Source organism: Xenopus laevis, chromosome 1L, assembly GCF_017654675.1.
Source record: "Xenopus laevis strain J_2021 chromosome 1L, Xenopus_laevis_v10.1, whole genome shotgun sequence".
NCBI classification, from domain to species: Eukaryota; Metazoa; Chordata; class Amphibia; order Anura; family Pipidae; genus Xenopus; species Xenopus laevis.
In genome coordinates this window covers 172,811,835-172,838,710 of record NC_054371.1, presented here as the reverse complement: position 1 = coordinate 172,838,710, position 26,876 = coordinate 172,811,835, and the positions used below count along the sequence as shown (strand labels likewise).

Here is a 26,876-nt window from a genome sequence, read left to right as displayed (position 1 = left end):
TGAATAGCAGACCAGCACTAGACCTTTGTGTTGTGGGGAGTGTCATGATGGAGCATCTTGGTTTTGGTTTAATATCATTAGTAGTGATGAGCGAATAAATTCGGCAGGCATGGATTCGCAGCGAATTTTCACGTTTCGCTACCCACGGATTTACGCTGAAAATACCGCTGCGAATTGTTGCGTGTCAAATTTGGCACACGCATAAAAATTGTCGCGCATCAATCTTATTCGGACACCCATTGACTTTAATGCATTTGGACAAAATAGTTGCACATATAAAAATTTTGCTTGCATCAAAAATTGTGCGTCAAAATTATTTTGACGCCCATTGACTTCAATGCATTTGTGAATTTTCATTGTTTCGTGATTTTTTTTGCTGTTTCGCAAACTATTCGGCGATGCTAAATGGCCCAGATTCACCCATCACTAGTCATCAGTGGAAGGTCATGCTGAAAGGGTCTTTCTGGATTGTATGCTTCTGTTTTGCAGAGACATCTCTCAACGTTTTCACCAGTGGTACCCACAATTGTGCAGAAATATTTGAGAGTATAAAGGTCCAATATTGCATTGACTGCTAGACTGAAAAGGATATTATCTGCAAGGATTTTGTAAATTCTCCATGTGTATGAGTTTTTTTTATCTCCATGCTCCCTGTGTTAATACACTCCTAATGAAAATGATTCTATGTTTGTGTATTCTGTGAATGTAACTGTGTACTTAGATTGTAGGTACCACTGAGGCAGAGTGTAATATGAATGTTTAACATGAGACTATGTTATCACTAATAATAATACAGGTATAGGACCTGTTAACCAGAATGCTCGGGACCTGGGGTTTTCCAGATAACGGATCTTTCTGTAATTTGGGTCTTCATGCCTTAAGTCTACTAGAAATTCATTTAAACATTAAATAAACCCAATAGGCTGGTTTTGCTTCCAATAAGGATTAATTATATCTTAGTTGGCATCAATTACAAGCTACTATTTTATAATTACAGAGAAAAAGGTAATCACTTTTAAAAATTTGGATTATTTGGATAAAATGGAGTCTATGGAAGACAGCCATTCCGTAATTTGGAGCTTTCTGGATATCGGGTTTCCAGATAAGGGATCCTATACCTGATGATAATAATAACAACCTAATTCTTACCTAGACCAGCAAGGACCTACCAATTTGACTTACTCACCCTCTATATACCATCATCAACATTCTAGTCAGCAACAATATCCTTATCAGCCACTGAACTACCGGTACTGAAGCGTTAAGCTTTACTTTACCAAATATATAGAATTCATTGCATGAGAATAAAAGCTTAAATTAAAATAAAAGCTTAAGCTTTTTTTTAAGCTTATCTGTATTTACACCTGCAGTCAAACAGTCGCATGATCTATTAGTGTTCTGTTGTAATGATTATGTACATGGTATATAGTATTTGGAAAAAAAGATGTTTAGCCTAAGTAGGATTTTTACAATAGTCATATAAATGCCAGTGATTTGCATTGCTTAGCATAGAAGGCTGCTCTCCAAAGTCACCATACTATATTCCGTGCGCTTCCAGCAAATAGTAAATATGTATGTGGTTGTCAAGGGCGGCATTAAAAACCAGTGTTTACAACAACATAGTGTTTGGACATGCCTAAAGACATTACATAATGTATGTATGTTTGTATGTATAGAATATGTTTATTTTTCAAGCATTTCAAATGTATGAATGGCAGATTACATGTAAAGCTAATAGATCTGATTTACACAAGTGCTGTGCTCCTGCTAGCTAAATTCATAGGAAGACCTTTTTGAGTATTTTAGTGATTAATATTAATTGATATGATTGGTATTCCCCTTGCCAGGTTACTCATATCTAGTGCATGGAATATGATTTCTATGGAGCTGCAGTCTTTTGTTTTTTTGTATTCTACTAGAGAGTCTATGTCCCTACTCCTTTAACAGATGCTGCTGTTGTTATTTTTATGCACAGGGCCAAAGTGAAAAAAGGGGTGAACATTCTGAATGTGAGGATCAGTGATCCGCAGCAGTGGGATATTCAGCAAGAACTTGGAAATGGAGGCAAACACTCCACCACATCTGTCACCTGCCAGAGAACCGGAGCCAGCCAGAGAAGCAGGTAAAATACATTTGGTGACAAATAGAACATTTTACTGTAGTTATTTGGAGTAATAGGGACGCTAATGACACTTCCATCTGTTTATAAATAACAGCACATTTATTTCTATAGCTGGTAGCAAAAGCATTTAAATTGCTCTGTACGGTATATCTGTTAATATTTATATCTGCATTTGCTTGCCATCTGGTAAGATTACAGCCTGGTTACATTTTCTTTTAAGAGTGCTATTAATATATAAGCAGAAGATGCCTAAGAGACTATAAATAGTTCTGAACTGGCTTGCTTGGGGAACTGATTGGCTACTTAATGTTACAAGTGTCCAGTCACTCTTCATTTTTCTTTTGGTGCTATTGCTTATTTTTTTGGTTAATTAATATATGTACTTATCACTAATTTGTAAAGGACTGTACTTGTTTGTTTTGTTCTATACTTCTATTGTTAAGGTGCTTGTAGGTAGGTATATTGATATAATTACATTCAAATGGAGGGCAGAAATATTGAAATACAATGTTTTCTAAGTTTTTTTTGTGTAGCATGATACCAATTTGAAGCTTTTTTTTTTTTTATACAAATGGATAAACAGATCTGCTAATAGAATTATTTTGGTGCTGAGCTGATATATCATACAGGTATGGGATCCCTTTATCCAGAAAGCTCTTAATTACAGAATGGCTGTCTACCATAAACTCCATTATAATGAATTATAATGAAATAATCCAAATTTTTAAAATTATGTCCTTTTTCTCTGTAATAATAAAACCGTAATTGATCCAAACTAAGATATAACTAATCCTTATTGGAGGCCAATGTTTGCATGATTTTCTAGAAGACTTAAGGTATGAAGATCCAAATTATTGGAAAGAACCATTATCCTGTAAACCCCAGGTCCCAAGCATTCTGGATAATAGGTCCCATACCTGTATAACATTGCACACTCCATATTTGTATATGCACTGTATATGTACTTTATTCTGCTTATGGCATTAGCTGAGCTATGTCCAGAAGGGTGCAGTGTCATAAGTAGTAATACATAAAAACATTAGAATGGACTGCATTTTTCTCCAACTTTCTCTGAAGCAAAACAGCACAGTACAATCTCTGCTGTATTTGCATAATGTCTAATTAACCCATGAAAAGTAGTAAACGTTGATTATGTAAATGAGAGCTAATGGCCAATTAGCATAAGCTGAATTGGCCTATGCAAATGGTTAGCTCATTTTCATTAAGCAGCATCGTGTTAGTACATTAACATGCTTTAGTTTGTGCATTGGGTATGATTGGGGTGATCAGAAAACAGAAACACAGAGACCGGCTCCTACATAATAAATCAAATGTGTTTATCTATATGGCCACTTTACTTACATTAACATCATTTTACATTCTTTTGAAAACATAATATGATTTATTAGTTTTGCCCATTAACTTTAAAGAGTTTATCCATTTTGATAATGAGACCCATAATGTATCATTCACATGCACAAACACTATACAATGTATCATTTGAATAATGAGATTTAGTATTTGGACATTGCGATACTTACAGTCATCTGAAAAAGTTTGAGAACCCCTCTCAGTCTGCATAATAATTTTGTCACGGTCGGCACCCAACACCAGAACAAATGCCAAGCACCCTGGTCTCGGCTCGTGCTTCACCTGTAGTGTGACCGCCTTTGGCTCGGGAGGAGCCCTCAGCTACTTGGATGCCACCAGCACTTAAACGAGAGGTGCAAGGCTAGAGGTTCTGGATAGGCAGAGGAGCACGAATGTTAGCTAGAGTCTTAAGGCCGAAGGTCATGGTACACAACGTTAGGCAAAGAGGGGTCAGATCAGGCCGGATCAGGGCAGGCAGAGAACAAACGTAGTCAGGCGGGCATGGGTCAAACCAGGGAGTCAATCAGAGGGTTAAGGCAGAATCGGCATTGGATATCAGGGAAGTGGTCAGGATACAGGAAGTAGAATCGTTAAGAACAGGCAGGGGTCACAACAGGTAATCAAAACAGGTTTTCAGGATCAGAAATAGCAACAGCTAAGCACCAGGAACAAATCCTATCACGTGCACTGAAAAATACAAACTGCCAATTTAAATAGGTTTGAATTTAGCGCCCTTGCGTGTTGACGCCAGCGCGCATGGGTCTATAAATACAACAGAGTCACGCCTGGCGCGCCCTTAGTTACCAGCCGCAAGACGCATGGCAGGCGTCCCCCCCACTAGACCACCAGGGTAAGTCGTTACAAATTTACTCCACTTTCAACAAAAAAGATAACAGTGGTATGTCTTTCATTTCCTAGGAACATCTGAGTTCTGGGGTGTTTTCTGAACAAAGATTTTTAGTGAAGCACTATTCAGTTGTATGATATTAAATCAAATGTGAAAAACTGGCTGTGCAAAAATGTGGGTACCCTTGTAGTTTTGCTAATTTGAATGCAAGTTACTGATGAATATTGATTACTGGCATAGAACTTCATAGACAGGTGTGTCCAATCATGAGAAACGGTATTTAAGGTGGCCAATTGCAAGTTGTGCTTCTGTTTGACTCTCTTCTGAAGAGTGACAGCATGGGATCCTCAAAGCAACTCTCAAAAAATCTGAAAAAAAGATTGTTCAGTATCATGGTTTAGGGGAAGGCTACAAAAAGCTATCTCAGAGGTTTCAACTGTCAGTTTCAACTGTAAGGAATGTAATGGAAGGCTCAGTTGCTGTAAATCCCAGGTCTGGCAGGCCAAGAAAAATACAGGAGCGGCATATGCGGAGGATTGTGAGAATGGTTACAGACAACCTAAAGATCAACTCTAAAGACCTGCAATAACATCTTGCTGCAGATGTATCTGTACATCGTTCTACAATTCAGCACAATTTGCACAAAGAACATCTGTATGGCAGGGTGATGAGAAAGAAGCCCTTTCTGCACTAACACCACAAACAAAGTAGTACAAAGGGTACAAATATAGGTGCTACACTGAGCCACTGAAATGGTCGATAGCATCCAGTAAAAATATAGCTTTGAATCGTCTGCTGCAAGCAACTTGTGGTGAGCATCAATGTGCCCTTTCAACTCGCTCGGATAAATTAAGTTCAGGCATTGATGGACATGCTGGTAATTGCAGGGAGCCCTAGCACTTGCTCTCTTGCTCTCATTTATTCCCTTTTACTTACTATTCTGTCCCCCCCTCCTATTCTACTTTACGTATTAATTAATTCACTATGCACTTGTCCCTCTCAATTAAACTTAGGAGACAAGGACTGTGTGTGGTGCTTTAAACATGTGGTCTTTTTATGACAGTAATAGCATCTGCCATAGACCTATACTTACAGAGTAAAATAAATTGTTGAATAATCACTTATACAGTTGTTCACTTAAATGATTCCACTGCAAAATTGCACTCATGGAAAAATCTACCCCCTTATATAATACAAGGCACAAAGTATGCCCAGGTGCAGTAACCCATAGCAACCAATATGATTTTTGCTTTATAACAGGTTGATATAGGTGTTAAGAAGTGTAGCCAACTTTGCAATATTTATCACATAACTTCTAGTGATGGGCGAATTTATTCGCCAGGCGCGAATTCACGGCGAATTTGCGCGTTTCGCCACCAGAGAATAAATTCGCGAAACGCCCGCGAAAATTTGCGGCAAAAATTCGCCGGCGTCAAATTTTTTTTTCCGAAAAAACGGATGCCGGCGCCAAAAACGGGCGCCGGCATTGAAAAAACAGGCGCCGGTGTCAAAAACGGGCTCCGGCGTCAAAAACGAGACGCCGGCGCCGTTTCGCGAATTTTTCGCCATTTCGCGAATTTCGCGCGAAATTCACGAATTTTTCAGCGAAGCGAAACGGCGCAAATTCGCCCATCACTAATAACTTCAAGTGCCCATTCTCTTGAAAGAAATGGAGGCATTGTTAAATAGCAAACAAGCAAATGTACAAGACAGAAGATATACTGGAATCGGGTCATTTAGTAAAATCCGAATTTATCTTATATTTTATTTCAAAAAACCATGATCAAACTCCCCTGACCGATTTTAGCTTATTTATTCTATTTAATCGGATTGTGGGAAAAACTCGATAAAATACAGCTTAAACCTAGATCGCTCCAAATATCCAGGCTTTTTCTTTTAATTGCTCACATTTTTCTGGTTTTTTTTCACAAATTTCCTGAATTTTTTGAGTTTTTGCCCGAAAACCCAGATGGGTTTTTTGAAACTTCAAATTGAGATAGGTGCTTCTCCCAATGACTTATACAGGACCTTGACAGGTCTGAGATGGCAGATTTTCAGATTCTGACTTTTAGCAGAACCCGGGTATTATAAATCGTGAAAATTTGAGGTTTTTGTTTTCCTTTAAAAAAACCCACAAACAATGCAAGATTTTAACATTCTGATTTTAATAATTAACCCTGAAGAGGTTTAGTGTTTTTAAATCAATGGAATATAAACCCTTAGACCCTCAATGTGATAATCACCAGAAAATAGCATGTTACCTGCATTCACAGTCAGACATATGGCAAATAGGGCTGTGTTTTACTTGCCAACTTTTCTAAAACAAAATTGTCTCTATGAAAAAGGTATCACAATTAAAGTAGGTCTCACACACATGCAGGTTATTGCTTCCCCATGTAAAGGTGCTATACCCACACAGATTCTAGTAGACAGTTTTTGGTCCTAGGATTTTGCACTAGGAAAGTCAAGAAAAAAAGCCAGAAAATGTCCAGTCTGCCATTATTTCATATATGTAAGAAAGACATTTGGGGGCTGCTATATAACATTGTCATCTTTAGCATTCTCTAATAATTGGCTGAGGTTTTTGCTATTGATTTTCATGTATATAGAGTAAATTATCTGTGTGCTTAGTAAAAATGTGCTCTTACCTGTCTTTATAGAGATAAAACAACTTATAAAAAGAGGTATATTTGTACCCTTTTCAAACTGCTCTTCATTCAGATAATTAAGGAAGATTTCTGTAGCATGGTATCATGAAGGATTGGTTCTAGTTTAGCACTTTGGTCATAACAAATTCAAGACAAACTCTTTTTTTTCTAGTATTTCATTAAAACCATATGTTATTAAGAAAATCTGCTTTGTGTTTCTGTCTTTATTGCTATTGAATCAAAGGGCTTAATGTAAGCTCCAGCATGTGCTTTTAGTTCATTTATCTTACTTTTTTTTTTTTAGTTCGCATCAGCATCTTTTTGTGAGTTTGTTATAGAACACAGTCATATAATCTCCCCAGCTTGTTTCAAGAATGTCATGTAATTTTTTCATTTCCTTTGCAATATGGGGAGATTCAACCCACATGCCTTTACATCTGACTGAGCAAATGCTGATCATTGGCTTATGGAGTTCTGACCTTCCTCATCTGAGGAACACAAATCCTATGCACATTATGCCTAGCATCACACCTATTAAATCAATTGCATTATGGGCTGTTTTCTGTCTCTAAATAATACAATTCTAGCTTTCTCATTGTAACATGTCTAAGAAATACTTTGAAAGAAACAAACTTCTAGCATTTATTCTTAATGCTCTATGTAAAGTGTCAAATTTGATATTTTCTACAGAGTTCCAATCTGTACTTAAAGTGATACTGACACTAAAAAACTACTTTTCAAAATATTCATGTGCATTAAAGGTTACCTATAGGTCACATTGATCATTTTCATTGATAGTTCTGCTTTTGTAATTAATTGTTACTTGAAGTTCCTAAACCTGACTGTTTTGCCAACCTGACTGTCCGATCTCAGCCTGTCAGTTAGAGTTTCTAATGCTAACGGACTCCTGCTGCACAAATATGGCAGCCCCCTCATACAGGAACATCGGGATCAGATGGGTAATGTAAAAGTATCAGTAAAATACTTTTATGGCAAAATTGTAAATAGCATGCAAAGACAATTTTAGGATAGATTAAAGAAAAAGGTTTAATTTCTGGTGTCATTATCGCTTTAAGTTTAAAAATAAACTGATTCAATATCTATGTCCCATAGTGCTACATTTGTGAAATGCCCAAATATGGTCACATAATGTATAACTGTTTGTCAATAGTGATGGGCGAATTTATTCGCCAAGTGCGAATTTGCGGCGAATTTGCACGATTCGCCGCCGGCTAATAAATTCGTAAAACGGCCGCAAAAATTCGCAGGTGAAAATTTGTCGGCGTCAAAAAAATGGACGCCGGCGTCAGTTTTTTGGACGCCGACGCATTTTCGCCAAAAAAACTGACTTTTTTTGCGAATTCTTCGCCGTTTCGTGAATTTCGCACGAAATTCACAAATTTTTCGGCGAATCGACATGGCACAAGTTCGCCCATCACTATTTGTCATAATAAATGCACTGGCAAACAGGCAGAATGTCTGTTCATCTCTGTGTGTCTATGGAGACAGAAGTACGGTTGCCTAGATAAAAAATACTGGGGAGCAATGGTACTTAATGTGCATTCATATGTAAAATGACTACACAGAATTGAGCTTGGTCAGGGATTACACAGATACATGAAAAAATTCCTCAATCACAGAGCACCAGCGCTTTATTTCGAAAATCTTAAAAGGCATGAATGGAGAGCACAACAAACTAACACTTTTTGTGGACAGAAGCCACTTCCTCAAAATTACACAGGTACATGTTCTTATATAGGGATGTCGCGGACTGTTCGCCGGCGAACTTGTTCGCGCGAACATCGGGTGTTCGCGCTCGCCGAATGTTCGCAAACGTCGCGCGACGTTCGCCATTTTGGGTTCGCCTTACCTGGCGCTTTTTTTTGCCCTCTCACCCCAGACCAGCAGATACATGGCAGCCAATCAGGAAGCTCTCCCTCCTGGACCACCCCCACACCCCCTGGACCACTCCCCTTCCATATATAAACTGAAGCCCTGCAGCGTTTTTTCATTCTGCCTGTGTGTGCTTGGAAGAGCTAGTGTAGGGAGAGAGCTGTTAGTGATTTCACTGATTTGAGGGACAGTTGATAGTAAGTTTGCTGGCTAGTAATCTACTTGATACTGCTCTGTATTGGAGGGACAGAAGTCTGCAGGGATTTGAGGGACATTTTAGGTTAGGTAGCTTTGCTGGCTAGTAATCTACCTTCTACTGCAGTGATCTGTATGTAGCTGCCTGCTGTGGGCACTGATCTCTTCTGATCTCATCTGCTGACTGCTGTAATAACCCAATAGTCCTTGTAAGGACTGCTTTTATTTTCTTTTTTGTTTTTTTACTTTGCTAGTTGCTACTATAAGAGCCCAGTGCTATTAGTCTAGCAGTGTTGGGGAGTGGGACTGGTGTGCTACTGTGCTGCTCCTAGTAGTTCAGCAGCACCAACGGGAGAATTTTTTTTTTTTTTAATATACATATAATTTTTTTTTTATTTTACTTTTATCTTACTGTTCTTTAACGTGTACAGTGCTGTTTGCTGTTCTTCATAGTAGTGCACCAATAGTAGTGCATTTGCAGGCATTATTTGCCCAGTGTGTTCTTCAAACAACGGCCATCTAGCTGTGTGAGCTTTTTCACATTCTCTCTAAATATCAATAATAATACTGTCTCCAGAAACACCACCTGAGTGACGTTTTTCAAGCAGCAATAATATATTCCGTATCCACTGCTGTAGTAGTGTATACGTTGACCTTGCAGGCATTGTTTCAATTTGTTTGCCCAGTGTGTTCTTCATTTTCAAACAACGGCCATCTAGCTGTGTGAGCTTGTTCACATTCTGTCTAAATATCAATAATAATACCGTCTCCAGAAACACCGCCTGAGTGACGTTTTTCAAGCAGCAATAATATATTCCGTATCCACTGCTGTAGTAGTGTATACGTTGACCTTGTAGGCATTGTTTGCCCAGTGTGTTCTTCATTTTCAAACAACGGCCATCTAGCTGTGTGAGCTTTTTCACATTCTGTCTAAATATCAATAATAATACCGTCTCCAGAAACACCGCCTGAGTGACGTTTTTCAAGCAGCAATAATATATTCCGTATCCACTGCTGTAGTAGTGTATACGTTGACCTTGTAGGCATTGTTTGCCCAGTGTGTTCTTCATTTTCAAACAACGGCCATGTAGCTGTGTGAGCTTTTTCACATTCTGTCTAAATATCAATAATAATACCGTCTCCAGAAACACCGCCTGAGTGACGTTTTTTCAAGCAGCAATAATATATTCCGTATCCACTGCTGTAGTAGTGTATACGTTGACCTTGTAGGCATTGTTTGCCCAGTGTGTTCTTCATTTTCAAACAACGGCCATCTAGCTGTGTGAGCTTGTTCACATTCTGTCTAAATATCAATAATAATACCGTCTCCAGAAACACCACCTGAGTTGTTGTTGTTGTTTTAAAAATAATGCCAGGCAAAGGTAGGCCGCCACGCAGAGGCACTAGGGGCCGTGCTGCTATGCTATCCTGTGGCCCTAGGAAATTGCCCAGTTTTAAAAAGGCAATGACCCTGAACTCCCAAAATGCTGAAAAGGTAGTTGACTGGCTTACACAGCACACCCCATCCTCTACCGTTTCTAACTTTACCACAACATCCTCATCCTCCACTGCTATGGCCACCCCACGTAACACTTCCTCCACCACCGGTGCCCCTTCTTCACTGGAGTCAGAGGAGTTATTTTCACATGAGTTTCTTGAACTGAGTGATGCGCAACCATTATTGGCAGAAGAAGATGAAGGAGATGAGGACGTTACACCAGATTTAATTCTGGCAGAGAACACAACAGAGATGGGACATAATGAGTGATGAGGAGGTCCCCGCTGCTGCTTCCTTCTGTGAGCTGTCAGAAGAAATTGATGCATCTGAGGAGAATGATGATGAGGAGATTGATGTTTTGTGGGTGCCCAGTAGAAGAGAGCAAGAGGAGGATAGTTCAGATGGAGAGACGGAGAGTCAGAGAGGCAGGAGGAGAATAAGACTTGGAAGAAGCAGGGAGGACAGCTCGCAGGGAGGACAGCTCGCAGGGAACAGTAGGGCAACAACATGTATCGGCACCTGTGGTCAGCCGGCCAACGCACCCGCCATTGCCGCCAACGCCGCCAACTTCTACTGTTACCGCCAGATTGCCAGCTTCAAAAAGGTCAGCAGTGTGGGATTTTTTTAATGTGTGTGCCTCTGACAAAAGCGTTGTAATTTGCAATGAGTGCAGTCAGAAACTGAGTCTTGGTAAGCCCAACAGCCACATAGGTACAACTTCTATGCGAAGGCACATGAACGGCAAGCACAAAGCACTTTGGGAGCAAACACCTCAAAGGCAACAGGCAAACTAAAAGCCACCCTCCTTCTGGTCCAGCATCTTACTGCTCTACCTCTGCTGTCCTTGACCCGTCTGAACCACCCTCCACTCCGCCTTCCACCTTGACCACCAGTTCCCATTCCCAGTCATCTGCCCCCAGCCAAGTTTCTGTGAGGGCCATGTTTGAGCGTAAGAAGACAATGTCTGCGAGTCACCCCCTTGCCGGGCGTCTGACAGCTGGCTTGTCTGCACTCTTAGCCCGCCAGCTTTTACCATACCAGCTGGTGGACTCTGAGGCCTTCCGCAAATTTGTAGCAATTGGGACACCGCAGTGGAAGGTACCCAGCCGCAATTTTTTTTCAAAAAGGGAATACCACACCTGTACCACCATGTGCAGAGCCAAGTCACCGCATCTCTGTCACTTAGTGTTGGGCCACAGGTCCATATGACTACTGACGCATGGTCCTCCAAGCATGGTCAGGGCAGGTAAGTCACCTACACTGCCCACTGGGTGAACTTGGTAATGGCTGGGAAGCAGGGAATGTGTGGCTCAACAACGACAGTGGAGTTGGTGTCACCGCCACGGATTGCACGCGGTTCTGCCACCACCTCTACTCCTCCTTCGCTCTCTACCTCGTCTTCTTCCTCTTCTGCTGCTGGGTCCTCCTCCTCCACACCTGTGCACCCCCAGCTCCCCCTAGGCTATTCGACGTGCCAGGTACGCCGTTGTCATGCTGTCTTGGGGATGACGTGCCTGGAAAGCAGAAACCATACCGGATCTGTACTCCTGTCATCTCTGCAGTCACAGGCCGATCGGTGGCTGACCCCACACCAACTGAAGATCGGAAAAGTGGTGTGTGACAATGGAAGCAATCTGTTGGCAGCACTGAGACTGGGCAATTTAACACATGTGCCCTGCATGGCACATGTTCTGAATTTAATAGTCCAACGTTTTGTCTCAAAGTACCCAGGATTCCAGGACGTTCTCAGGCAGTCCAGGAAGGTGTCGGCCCATTTCAGACGTTCCTATACAGCCATGGCACGCCTTGCTGACATTCAGCAGCGGTACAACATGCCAGTCAGGCGTTTGATTTGCGACAGCCAGACTCGCTGGAATTCAACGCTCCTCATGTTGGAACGTCTGCTGCAACAACAAAGAGCCGTCAACGAATACCTGTTTGAACTGGGTGGTAGGACTGGATCTGCAGAGCTGGGGATTTTTTTCCCCCGTTACTGGGTGCTTATGCGCGATGCCTGCAGGCTCATGCGCCCTTTTGAAGAGGTTACAAATATGGTCAGTCGCACCGAAGGCACCATCAGCGACCTAATACCCTTTGCTTTCTTCCTGGAGCGTGCCGTGCGACGAGTGACAGATGAGGCTGTAGACCAGCGTGACGAGGAGCAGGAAGCGCACGATTTCTGGTCGGAATCACCAGAACGAACCCAGGCACCTGCTGCAACGCAGGGAGAGGTGTCAGAAGTGGAGTCAGAGGAGGAAGGTGGCTTTGTGGAGGAGGAGGACCAACAGGAGCAGGCTTCACAGGGGGCTAGTGGTGACCTTTTGGGGACCCCTGGTCTTGTACGTGGCTGGGGGGAGGAGACCGTGGATGATGCAGTCCTTGATAACGAGGAAGCGGAGATGGATACCTCTGCATCCAACCTTGTGAGAATGGGGTCTTTCATGCTGTCATGCCTGTTGAAGGACCCCCGTATCAAGAGGCTTAAGGAGAAGGACCTGTACTGGGTCGCGACTCTACTAGACCCTCGGTACAAGCATAAAGTGGCAGAAATGTTACCAACATACCACAAGTCTGAAAGGATGCTGCATTTACAAACCAGCCTGCAAAACATGTTGTACAATGCTTTTAAGGGTGATGTCACTTCAGGAACTCATCAACATTCCAGGGGCAGAGGTGCCAGTAATCCTGCCACGAGCGCACCTGCAAGGACAAAGCACTTTGGCCACTCTGTAACGTCAGACATGCAAATGTTTTTTTGTCCAAGGCAGCGCCAGAACCCTTCTGGATCCACCCTCAAAGAACGCCTCGACCGGCAGGTAGCAGACTACCTGGCATTAACTGCAGATATCGATACTCTGAGGAGCGATGAACCCCTGGACTACTGGGAGCGCAGGCTTGATCTGTGGCCAGAGCTGTCACAATTTGCCATGAACCTCTTGTCTTGCCCCGCCTCAAGTGTCCTCTCAGAAAGGACCTTCAGTGCAGCAGGAGGGATTGTAACTGAGAAGAGAACTCGCCTAGGTCACAAAAGTGTGGATTACCTGACCTTTATTAAAATGAATGAGGGGTGGATCTCGGAGGGTTACTGCACGCCGGAAGACTTGTTCTGAGTTTCTGATTCCCCATGCAGCTGTCCTTCTCTGCACGCCTCATGACTCCACACACAGCTGTCCTTTAGCGTCCTCCTCCCTCCACCACCGTTACAAACTAGGGTGCAAACCCTACTGGTTTAATTTGAATCCAGGTAAATCCTGAGTTTTTCTGGCCTCTGTGCTTCAGTGGCTGCGACAAAAATAAATGAATATTTTCAGCATTTATATGGCATATTTTTTCTGGCCTCTGTGCTTCAGTGGCTGTGACAAAAAAAATGAATATTTTCAGCATTTATATGGCATATTTTTTCTGGCCTCTGTGCTTCAGTGGCTGTGACAAAAAAAAATTAATATTTTCAGCATTTATATGGCATATTTTTTCTGGCCTCTGTGCTGCAGTGGGTGCGACAAAAAAAATGAATATTTTCAGCATTTATATGGCATATTTTTCCTGGCCTCTGTGCTGCAGTGGCTGCGACAAAAAAAAATTAATATTGTTTGCATTTATATGGCATATTTTTTTTGGCCTCTGAGCTTCAGTGGCTGTGACAAAAAAAATGAATATTTTCAGCATTTATATGGCATATTGTTTCTGGCCTCTGTGCTTCAGTGGCTGCGACAAAAATAAATTACTATTTTCAGCATTTATATGGCATATTTTTTCTGGCCTCTGTGCTTCAGCGGCTGTGACAAAAAAAAATGAATATTTTCAGCATTTATATGGCATATTGTTTCTGGCCTCTGTGCTTCAGTGGCTGCGACAAAAATAAATGAATATTTTCAGCATTTATATGGCATATTGTTTCTGGCTTCTGTGCTTCAGTGGCTGCGACAAAAATAAATGACTATTTTCAGCATTTATATGGCATATTTTTTCTGGCCTCTGTGCTTCAGTGGCTGTGACAAAAAAAAAAGAATATTTTCAGCATTTATATGGCATATTTTTCCTGGCCTCTGTGCTGCAGTGGCTGCGACAAAAAAAAATTAATATTGTTTGCATTTATATGGCATATTTTTTCTGGCCTCTGTGCTGCAGTGGCTGCGACAAAATTTTTTTTATATTTTCAGCATTTATATGGCATATTGTTTCTGGCCTTCTGGTTCAGTGGCTGCGACAAAAAAAACATAATTTTTCAGGAAAGTACACATGCCTAATTTTTCAGGGTTCTGCAACAGTGGCAAAATCGCATCTTTTATGGTCACCGCAGGTGATCAATAAAGTAGACCAAAACTGGGCCCACACTGCAGAATCAGTGTTTTTTGGTTCACTTCACTGTACATTGAATTACCTCTGCCTGACCGTGCACGTGCGCACAAGCACGGTGATTGCTAAACACACCACTACAGAAATATTGTCACCAACAGGACGAACATCCTGGAGGTGACAAGCTCAACTAGTAATTAACAACTATCATTTGCTCACTTGACGGTATCATTCATTAAAGCTCTTTGCGTTTTTTTGCGTTGCAGTAAGCGCCGCGTTTCGTCTTTGCGCGTGAACAGGCTGTAACCTTTACACGACTTGATTGGCATGTAGACGCCGGACGTTTTAAAGCATTTTATTACACAGGTTTAGAAATGTAGTGTGATTTCTGCCCTTTACAGCACAAAACGCAGCGCTGTGTCAACAATGGATTTTTTAGAAACATATTTGCCCTTGATCCCCCTCTGGCATGCCACTGTCCAGGTCGTTGCACCCTTTAAACAACTTTAAAATCATTTTTCTGGCCAGAAATGTCTTTTCTAGCTTTTAAAATTCGCCTTCCCATTGAAGTCTATGGGGTTCGCGACGTTCGCGAACCGTTCGCATTTTTGACGCAAGTTCGCGAATATGTTCGCGAACTTTTTTTCCGACGTTCGCTACATCCCTATTCTTATATAAATTGTTCTCTCTCTCTCTGATACCACAAGTAGTTGATTATTCCTTAAATAAAGAGCAATGACACACTCTATGCTGATGCTGGAGCCTTTTTGCATTCCTGTAATCAGAAGGCTGTGTCTGTAGCTATCACTTTGCTCAGAAAAAAAATGATTAAGTATCTGGGCAAAGTATACACACACACATCATATGCATATATTATACATGTATATAGATATATATATATATATATATATATATATATATAACGCTTTCTTGCGCTATCCTGCCAATTAGGGGTTAAGATGTCCAGCTAGTGTATGAGCATGGGTTACACTGTGAAACTACACTCAGGGCGGAGCCTTCGCTAAATGGAAGCTTCCCCTTTAAGATGGTGTAAAACTACAACCCACAGGCTAATTAGTGTTAACAACAGATAAATTGGACGCCAGGAGGTAGGGATGTAGCGAACCGCCGTTTTGGTGTTCGCGAACGCCGTTCGCGAACACCGGCAAAAAATGCGAACGGTTCGCGAACCGTTCGCGAGCTTCGAACACCCGCAAAATCGTTCGATTCAACCGTTCGAAGGATTTTTCGTTCGATTCGAACGTTTGAAGGATTTTCATCGTTCGATCGAAGGATTTTCATTCGAATCGAACGGTCGAGGGATTTTAATCGTTCGAACGAATGGAAATCGTTCGAACGAATGGAAATCGTTCGAACGAATGGAAATCGTTCGATTTTAGCGGTCGAATGGTCGCAAACTCAAATTGCGAACGTTCCCAAACGTTCGCGAACATTAGGCGGACGCGAACGGTCGAAGTTCGCGCGAACAAGTTCGCAGGCGAACTGTTCGCTACATCCCTACCAGGAGGTTCTTAAATAGTAAAACAGGTGAGATGGTTTATTGGAACATAAATATGCAAAGGCAATTGACCACAGGTTTACTCACTCAGGAGCTGTAGCGGGACTTAGCATATCACAGAGGAGGAAGGATAGCATGATGATGATGCAGCATGCGCAGATGTCACTCCCATAGTCAAATAGTAGGCACAATATCTCACTCTGAAAGACCAGTCACCAGTGTGAAACAGGATCAATCAGATAGGGTCCAGGCAGTGCTCTGCTAAACTGAATTCCCTATCTTTGAGTTCCCTACACTAAAGGCAACCTTAGGAGCCTTTGGGAGGCTACTCCCTGCTATTCTCCTTGATGGAGCACACAACTGCTTATACTACCTAAATCTGGCTATCTCTCTCTCCTAGAGAGACTATTACAGATCTGGACTAATGATAGCTAATCCTCATTCACTGGAGAGCCTGGTTCCCGACTTCAGCACCAAAGATACAGGTTCCTTTGGGGTAAATGGCTTTACTGGGGCCTTGGTGATCCCAGGCTCAATGGGAAACACCTAGCAGCACAGACACCAGGAGCCAAAGAGGAAGAGGCCACTCCCTACACAGCACTATATAGCAGTGTGGCAGGGGAGTGGTATTGCACCCTTTGGCCTATAGCTATAACTGTTACACAAACAGGTCATAAAGGCTTTTGCCCAATAAACAACAGCTATAGAGAAAGATACAAGAAAGGTAGGGGATTAACTCTATAGGAGCCTAATATATCTTATAGGTCCCTACATATATATATAGATAGACACTTAAAAACACATAAATACATACAGTGACAAAGGTTATTATGCAGTAACTAATAAAGGTGTATGGAATATATACAAATATATAAGTAGAAATAGAACCAAGAAAGAATGCACAGGTGACCTAGTTCTGACTGATTCTTCTGTTCTTCTATTCTTGTAGAGTCAGATGCTGTTCCGCTGCAAATAAAAATATATTTATATATATGAAAGTATAAAACAACCAGGGATTGGTAAGAATTGCAGTGGAAACGTACATCTCGAATATCAGTGGGGACAGATGGATTGGCTGCAGGTCTAAAGAACTGTTACTGAACAGCCCTGTTCCAAGCCATGAAAACATAAACATTATTCAGCATTGGCAGCTGTCCATCATAGTTCAGAGATGAGATAAGAAGAAAGGCACAGAGCAGAGCCAAGTTGCAAAACTGAGTTAATCTCTTAGTTAATGTGGTGGAATCAGCACCTTGGGAAAGGACAGTTCCCTACTGGAACATGATACCAGCAGTAATGGAGGTATTACAAATACATTGCTTATTACACTTGTATCGTTATATAAATACAGATACACACACACATTCAAAACAAAAAGCACTGCATAAGGTATTGCATTGTTAAGTATATTTTAGCTATTTAGCTGTTATTTAAAGGAACAGTAACTCCAAATGAAAATGTATTATAGTGATTTAAATATAATGTACTGTTGCTCTGCACTGGTAAAAAGTGTGTGTTTGCTTTAGAAACACTACTATAATTTCAATAAATAAGCTGCTGTGTAGCCATGGGGGCAACCATTCTAGCTGCAAAAAAGGAGAAAAGGTACAGTTTGCACAGCAGATAACAGATAAACTCTGTAAAACATCACTGTATTCTACAGAACATAGCTGTTATCTGCTATGTAACCTGTGCCTTTCCCCTTTTTTCCAGCTTGAATGGCTGCCTCTGTGGCTATACCACAGCTTATTTATATACACAGCTTTTACCAGTGCAGGGCAACAGTACATTGTATTTAAATTATTTTAAAAAACATCATTTTTTTGATGTTATTGTTCCTTTAACTAGTCAATTTGTTTGTGCCAAGTACCATATCATTTAGTGGTTCAGAGCCTAACTACTAGCTAACTACCTGACTAGCTTAAAGCACAGATATGTTTAATGTATGGTCTTGAACCTGCTAAGCTAAAATACCAGGCACTATTCTCAGATATGGAGAAATGCTTAGACAACATCAACTGAAATAGCAAGAATGGGAATTGTACAATATTTGAACACATGCTGAGCACTCGCCACAGAATCATGCACTAGGCATCAATTAGTTATAGAATGAATCTATGGCTCTCAAGCCTTGGCAAAATATACCACCAATAAAAATGTATCCCCATTTCTTGTACACAATAATTACCTAATAGTTTAGCATACTGACGGCAGCCCAAATAATCCAAGCAACTTCATGCTTATAGAAATACAATAGTTTTGCCACCAGTAATGATTAGTGATGGGTTAGGTAACATTTGTCACAAGGAACTGGAACAGAGAACACATAATTTATGAAAAACAATACCATTGGGATCATTTAAAGCACTCCTTTTTCCAAATAATAGATCCCAAATGTGCTCAGTTTTACTCACATTTTCCATGGAAAATTTTCCTATTGATTTTTTTTAGGAGTTTGCTTTCAAGTACCATTTGTATTGTATTAACTGGAAAGGCTTGGTTGTTATACCTGGCAATGAACATCTGTACATGGTTCTTATTATTTAAACAAGGCAGTGTGAAAGCCAGTCTTCCATGGGCCTCATCTTAATATGTTTCTCATGCTGGCCCTTACTATGAACATTGGGATTACTGGGATTCTTAGTGTACTTTATGTGACATTGCATATGTAGAGTACTGGTCTGGTTTACTTTTTTCAGGCAGTCCCAGCTAAACTGGCCCTAATTTACAGTTTTGGACACCTGAATGTGATCCTTAGATATAGATACAAAGCTTTTTTCTTTATTAAAGTATTATCCTGGCACACTTGTGTGTTCTCTCTCTCTTTTTTCTTCCTGTATTCCCTTGGGGCAGGTAGACAAGATTGGAGCCTAGGTTAAGTCAGGCCTAGTAAATTGTACTCTGTCTTAGATCACACTTAGGGGCAGATTTATCATGGGTCGAATTTCGAATTTGAAAAACTTCTAAATTTGAATTCAAAAAGCCAAACCAAAACTAAATAAAAGGGTTTTTTTGGCTGAATTGGTCCATTTTCAATCAAATGGGTCAGTTTCCGAATCATACAAATTGAAGTAATAGCGTGTTCGACCGAATTCTATTCAAATTTTTTCAAAAAGAAACCTTTGATTTTTCAAAGTCCACCATTTGGCTACAACAGAAATTCGTCACGTTTTAGGTGGCGAATGGTCGAAGTTGAATTTTTAAAGAGACAGTACATGATAAATTTCGAAATTCGATTTTTAATTTTTTTTCAAATTGAATTTGGACTATTCCCTAGTTGAAGTACACAAAAATTAGAGCGAAATTTTAATTTTTTAATTAGAATTTTCACTTTGACCTTTGATAAATCTGCCCCTTATTGTGATAGATAGGAGTAGTGTAACTAATGAGCAGCATGAGCTCCACCAAGGAGCTTTAGTAAGGATTAGAGTCAAGGTTGTACTACTCCATAGTAGAGGTGAAGTGTAGCTCATCTAGGGTCCATTTGTGGAGAATCCTGAAGATGGGAGTAACACCTTCAAGTTGAAATAACCCTGTCATGTCTAAATGTAGGTGAATGTCCAGCAGGTTGAAGCCCATATGATGGGTAACCCAGATAACAAACAGGAAACAATACAGGCTGGCACACAGAGCTATTCAAACCGGGGTGCAACCCCTGGTACGTTTATTGCATCACAATAACCCAGATAACACCCATTAACTGCAGAATTTGCAGCAGAAGCCATGGTAAAGTGAAGGATGTTTAATGGTTAGAATGTAAACATCAACAAACAAAAGTGCAAACTGAAAAAGCAAAGTCCAAATAGAGGCCTGGGTAGAAACAGAAAACTGTGCGAAATCCAGTAACGGGCTGAGAAGATATGGGAAGACTAGCTATGTCTGAAAGGCAAGCAAGGAAAGTGGCAGGCAGCAGTCAAGCAGGGTCAAGTAACAGGCCGAAGGTCAAACCAGGGAATCCACAGAAAACAGGGATCGGGAACCAGGTGGGAACAGGAGGACAGGAGCAAGGGAAACAGGCAGTGGACACTGAACCAGGCAGTGGACACAGGGAACAGGTCACAGAAGTCAGAGGTTAGATCGGGCTCAGGAGCTCAGATGATCAAGCCAAGAGCAATGGTCAGGGACAGGTTTACAAAGGGTCCTGATTACGGGATTGAGAACACATGGGACTAATAAGGCAGGTGGAGACAAGGGTACAGGCAGAAAATACAAGAATACAAGTTCAATTTCCCGAGAGTCCTGAAAAATCCACTGTTCAATGACTGACCCTTGATGGTTAAAGCACATCCTATATACTATTTATTGTGCCTAGTTCTCTGAAAGACTGTGAATACTTACCCTGGTGGTCTAGTGGGAGGAGGTCTGCAGGGACGCCTGAAGCCTCCTCGGCGGGGATGCCCGCCTCGCCGCCGCTCCTCCTCCGCAATAAGAGTTCTGTTAGGGTGCGCACGGCGCGCCGCTTCCTGATTTAATTGTGCTGGCGTGTGATGTCATCAAAGCAGGTTTTTTCATTGCTTGTTATAGGTTTGTTCCTGGTGCCTTTAGCTTTGCTATTCTGGATTCTGTGCTTGATTATCTGTTGTGACCCTCCTGATGATTCTGACCTCTGTATCCTGATCCATTGCCTGAATTTCGACTACCTCTTCTGCTATATCCCTCTGATTGATCTCCCGGTTTTGACCCTTGCCTGGCTGACCTCGCTTTGAACGCTGCCTGCCCAGACATGGCCTGATTTGTTTACGCTCACTTTATGCCTGCCTCGACCCGGCCAGTTCCAACTACGATTCTGTCTTAGACTTTGCTAACAGTCGTGCCCCTCTGCTTATCCAGAACCTCTAGCCTTGCACCTCTTGTTTAAGACCTGACGGCATCCAAGTAGCTGAGGGCTCCTCCCGAGGCCTTGTCGGTCACACTACAGGTGAAGCACGAGCCGAGACCAGGGTGCTTGCCATTTGTTCTGGTGTTGGGTGCCAACCGTGACAAAGACTCTCTATGCAAATCCAGTTAATAAAGCATTTATTTTTAATTTCAAGAATCACTTGTGCCCATGCTTTATCACCGATAAATCTGACACAGCCTGTTTACCTGGTAATTTTTCAATAGAATGCATAGAATAGACGTCCTCATACTGTTAATGATTTCTATGTGTTGTGTTTGACACCTGTTTAACACCCTGCTCTTTGCAAACAAAACCTTTGGAATTCCTTTGTTTCCAGCTTTGTAACATACCTAGTTATGGATATACCTGCAAGGTATGAAAGCTGTGGAATCAAAACAGTTCACGCTGAGATTTTTCATTGACAATATCATAGTTCTGATGTGTTTTTGAAATATCTGTGAATGTTAAAATGAGTGCTTTTATAAACAATAAACTACTTTATTTCCTGCGAGAGTGTGTTAAATTGCTCCCTGAACAGACTTAATCCATGCTTGATTCCATGTGGAGTAGGCATTTGATTTAGGTAACAGACTTAATGATTGCTAAAGAAAGTTAATTATTTAATAGTTTGCATTAATGAGGCATGGCGTATTATTGACTTAGATCCAGCCCTGTTTCAGCGTGATTACATTTGTGGTTGGTTTAGAGACATAGCGAGAGAGTGAACTTCATTAAAAGAGCATAGACATACTGTTCTCAGTGAAGCTACGAAGGAAGAGGCATATGACCAGGTATGTATTCTTGATGGCATTGTTGCTATTACATCAATGTGTTCAAGGGTTACATGAATGCACAGTGAGAAGTACAGTAGAAAGATTTTCTTTTGTAATAAATTCCTTTTCATACATTACAAACACAGAATTGTTAGAAACACGTTGTACCCTAGCATATTCCTACTGGACAGATGGTCTACAGACACAAGCCTTTGGGCATATTTTGGTATAGAAGCTGAAGGGATAAACTGCCAAACCAAAATACAAGACTCCATCTGTTACTAACCGTGTGATGTCAATATTTCAGTAACTAACAATCTTTGATGTGCAATACATCCTACTTGAAGGGCCCCAAATTAAAATTTGCTCATACTTAGAAGATAACATTATGAGGATGTAGACACACATAAAAGCTTGTTTAACTTGTTTCTTTATCAGCACCATATGACAATGCATTTAACCTTTCATCTCAGACCCTTTAACAAGCTGGTATTCATATGTTCCATTTGTCTCAAACATATGAATAAGTTTGAGGGCTCAGGAGGCAGTACAATTGTACAGGTATGGGAGCCATAATTCGAAAAAACCATTGCCCAGAAAGCTCCAAATTAGACGAAGGTCATCTCCTGTAGACTCCATTATAATAATTCAAAATTTTAAAACACAATTCTCTTTTCTCTGTATGAATAAAATAGTACCTTGTAAAATATAATTAACCCTTATTGGAGGCAAATAATCCTATTGGGTATATTTAATGTTTAAATATTTTTTTAGCAGACCTAAAGTATGAAGATCCAAATTACAGAAAGACCTCTTATCTGGAAAACTCCACATCCCAAACATTCTGGATAACAAGTCCCATACCTGCCTTGCAGCACAAGGTTCCTAGGTTTGATTTCTGCCAGGGCTCATTCTGCAAAGAGTTTGTATGTTCTACCTACGACTGTGTGGGCTTCCCATCGGTACTCCATTTTTCTCCCGCATTTCAGAAATGTACAGGAAGGTTAACTGGCTCTTGATAAAATTGATGACTGTGTGTAAATGTGTCACGGATTTCAATTGTAAGCTCCACTGGGGCAGAAACAGATGTCAATGATGCATACACACTGTAAAGTACTGTTGGAATATGTCAGTGCTATATACACAAAGGATAATATAATTAAGTGCAGTAACATTTATAAATTAGTCCTAAAATGTTTCTTTGAAGAGTAGTATTTTTTAGAAGCCCCAGCATATGGTCAGACCCACTAAGTGTGTAATAAAATTAGAAGTCTATAAAAACAAGTTCTAGGCTTTTTCAAGACATACCAAAATCTTACCTTTTTTCAGTGCTTTAATTATTGGGAACAACTAGGCAGAATGACATCACAGTTGTGGAAGAAATGTAAACTCCAAACAAAAAGGATCATTTTAATTAATATTGTAAAATACTCTCCTTTAGAGTGATACTCTGCTTCTCTGAGACTGTATCCCCATGCAATCCTGCTATTAAAAAATAAAATTGTAAGTAAATTGTATTATTTGACTCAATTTTCCACTTAAAGAGATTATCTACATCTATATGGATAAACCAACATGGAAGAGCACTCTCATCATATATTTTCTTGCCTGTATGTGGAGAATAGTCACATCACAGAATACAGCAGCATTGCACTAAACATATTAAACATTTCTTGACTTACTCTTGATGCTGCTGTGTTTTATATATAATTCTGAATGCATGTCAGATGAGTGTGATAACTTGCTTTGGTATAGATAGATAGATAGATAGATAGATAGATAGATAGATAGATAGATAGATAGATAGATAGATATCTGTTTTTCAATCTAGTAAAAAAACTACTCAAATCCTCAAGAAGTTGAGGCCTAAAATAGTGTTGTGCATTCTGTCTTACAGAGGTTCCTGTGTTGAATGGCTCTGGATGGTGTCATGCCTAAAACCATGCCATATAGTGAATAAAGTACCCCCATTGTGATTTCTAAGTATATTATAAGCTACCAAGGAGTTCCATGACAGTTCCTGTACATGGAATTCCATGATAAAGGTCATGAAACTCTGAGGAGTCTTCCAATATCCTCATATTTTGCAACAGGGGGTACTTTATTTATTATAATACACAAGTTTCAGTGAGTCATGTGACAGAACTGACATCACTAAGCTCTGATTATAACCAATGACATCACTAAGCACCATTTATAAGGATATCATTTACAGGATATTCATGTTTTTTTTGTATTATTTTTATTTTCAGCCAACAGCCTCCAAGAAAAAATGCAGCAACATCTAAAAGTTAAGACAATATTTTATGGCTGGAAGTGATTCTTACAGATTTTTATGCAGAAGATAAGATTGATAGTCTCTATAACACAGAGGTTTGCTTTTCCTTTTAGCGGTTTTTGTTTCATTTTGTGGACAGTCTTTTTTAGCACTGATTTATTAGCGTAGAGTCAACGTTTATTTTCTCTTAGAAAGCAGCTACACATTTTAGCTTAGCATCTAAATAATAAACTGGCACCTATCCTTTTGCATTTCCCCTATACCTCTCCCTGCTAATGATGAAAACTACTCCAGGAGCAGTATAGTTCAAATGGAGTAAAGATTTTTGTGACCATGGGAAAAATAAAGAGTTTGGAAGCGCCGTAGGCAAGCACAAGTGCCTGTTTGTATATCACAATAAAAAGCTCCCTTACCAGCAATAAGAGGCCTGTTGTGTTAATGACCAAACCGGATATTTGAGAAATGCAGTTTCACATAATGATAGAAACACAACCTTTCTTGCAGGGCTTCAGGAGGCTAACCACTCTGTGTGCATCTGCATGTCACATTCAGCTGGCCTAAAAACCTTGCAATGACAGTAAGATTGAGCAAACCTTGTATTTGCAGTGAAAAAATAGTGCTGCTCTTTTGTCTATACAATCAATGTAATACAAAGTAATATTAGTAATATTCTTGAGTTATAGCATTCAGTTAATTGTGGATTGCAGGAAATCTGGTTTACAGATGACAAAAACACATTTTCTGGTTATATAGTTATTTTTGGATTGAAACACCTTCTCCAAATAATTCTCAGTGTATATTTATACACACACGCCTATATTTACTCACACACACACACACACACATATATATATATATGCACACACACATATGCAGGTTTGGGAATAGTTATCCAGAAACCCGTTATCCAGAAAGCTCAGAATTATGGGAAACCGTATCCCATAGACTCCATTTTATCCAAATAATTACATTTTTAAAAAATGATTTCCTTTTTCTGTATAATAATAAAACAGTACCTTGTACTTGATTCAAAATAAGATATAATTCAGCCTTATTGAAGACAAAACACACCTATAGGTTTTTCTTTAATGATTAAAATGATTTTTTAGTAGAAATGTAGAATGGCATGAAAATCCAATTATCCGGAAAACCCAAGGTCCCGAGCATTCTGGTTAACAGGTCCCATACCTGTACCTATGCTACAAACACTGTAGATCTTGAGATCACTTTAGCTTTGGATAAAATGCTTGTTCAAAAAGTTATCCTAGCCACTCTGAAAGTTCGCCATGGAGGGTATTCTACAAATCTCAATGCCCTCTCTGTGAAGTACAATTTTTATTGCTTCAAATGAAAATCCACTTCCTTTTGTTTTAAGGGATGGCCTCTGTTTTTTTTCTATGTGAAAAAAAGTTCCTCAGCTAATTAACCATATTGTCCTCTTATGTACTTGTAGACAAAACCTTGTCCGCAAACAAGCACATTTTCTTCAGAGAAAGCCCCAACCTTCATAGTCTCTGCACTCTTTCTAGTTAAATAATATGTTATTAATGACTGGGGCCTCAAACTGCACTGCTTTCTCAAGGTGAGGCCTTACTAAGCATTTATAAAGAGGCATAATTATGTTTTTATTTCTTATGTTAAAGCCCTTTTATTCAAGACAGAACTTTATCACTAAGTGATGTTGCCTAGCGATACATAACTTATTATCCACAAAAATTCCCAAGCCATCCCAAGTTTACCATTTAGTGTATAGATAGCATTTATGTTATTTCTATCAAAGTCCCTTGCAAAGAGCTTATAGTTTAATGATTTATTGGTCATTAATAAACAAGTTCAAAAGTAATGGACCAAGGACAGATATCTGTGGTACGCCACTAACAACACCGTTCCAATTAGAAAATGTTCCATTTACCATCACTCTTTGTAATCTATCTTTCAGTAAGTTCTCTAACCAAGAACAAATATAGGTATAGGACCTGTTATCCAGAATGCTCGGATAATGGATATTTCCGTAATTTGGATCTTCATACCTAAATTCTACTAGAAAATCATTTAAACATTAAATAAACCCAATAGATTGGTTTTGCTTTCAATAAGGATTGACTAAATCTTGTGTCAATTACAAGGTACTGTTTTATTACTACAGAGAGAAAAAAATTGGATCATTTGGATAAAATGGAGTCTATGGGAGACAGCATTTCTGTAATTTGGAGCATTCTGGATAATGGGTTTCCAGGTAATGGATTCCATACCATTATGTTCCAAGCTAATTATCTACTTTAAGCAGTTACCTTCTGTGTGGTACTATATCAAATGCTTTATCAAAATCTATATAGATCACACCCACAGCCACCCCAATATCTAGGTTTCTGCTCACCTCTTCAAAAACGTTAATTGATCTGGCAATAGTAGTTCACACAGATTTTTTTAAAAGGAAAAAATGTCATAGTCAGTAAATTTAATGACAACCTCAAGAATTTTATATTGCCATGACAATAATGAAATGTCATGTTGAATAGCATTATATTCAATATGAAATGTATTAATTATAAAAAAT

The 26,876-nt window shown here is 40.0% G+C and overlaps 1 protein-coding gene across 1 annotated transcript in view; it reads left to right on the top strand.

Moving 5' to 3' along the window:
* The window catches only part of tmem132c.L (transmembrane protein 132C L homeolog), a 256,016-nt gene that overhangs the window by 121,143 nt on the left and 107,997 nt on the right, over positions 1–26,876 (top strand). The window contains exon 3 of the mRNA XM_018262481.2: positions 1,976–2,122. Coding sequence (XP_018117970.1) covers positions 1,976–2,122 — 147 coding nt within the window. The remainder of the gene's footprint in view (positions 1–1,975; positions 2,123–26,876) is intronic.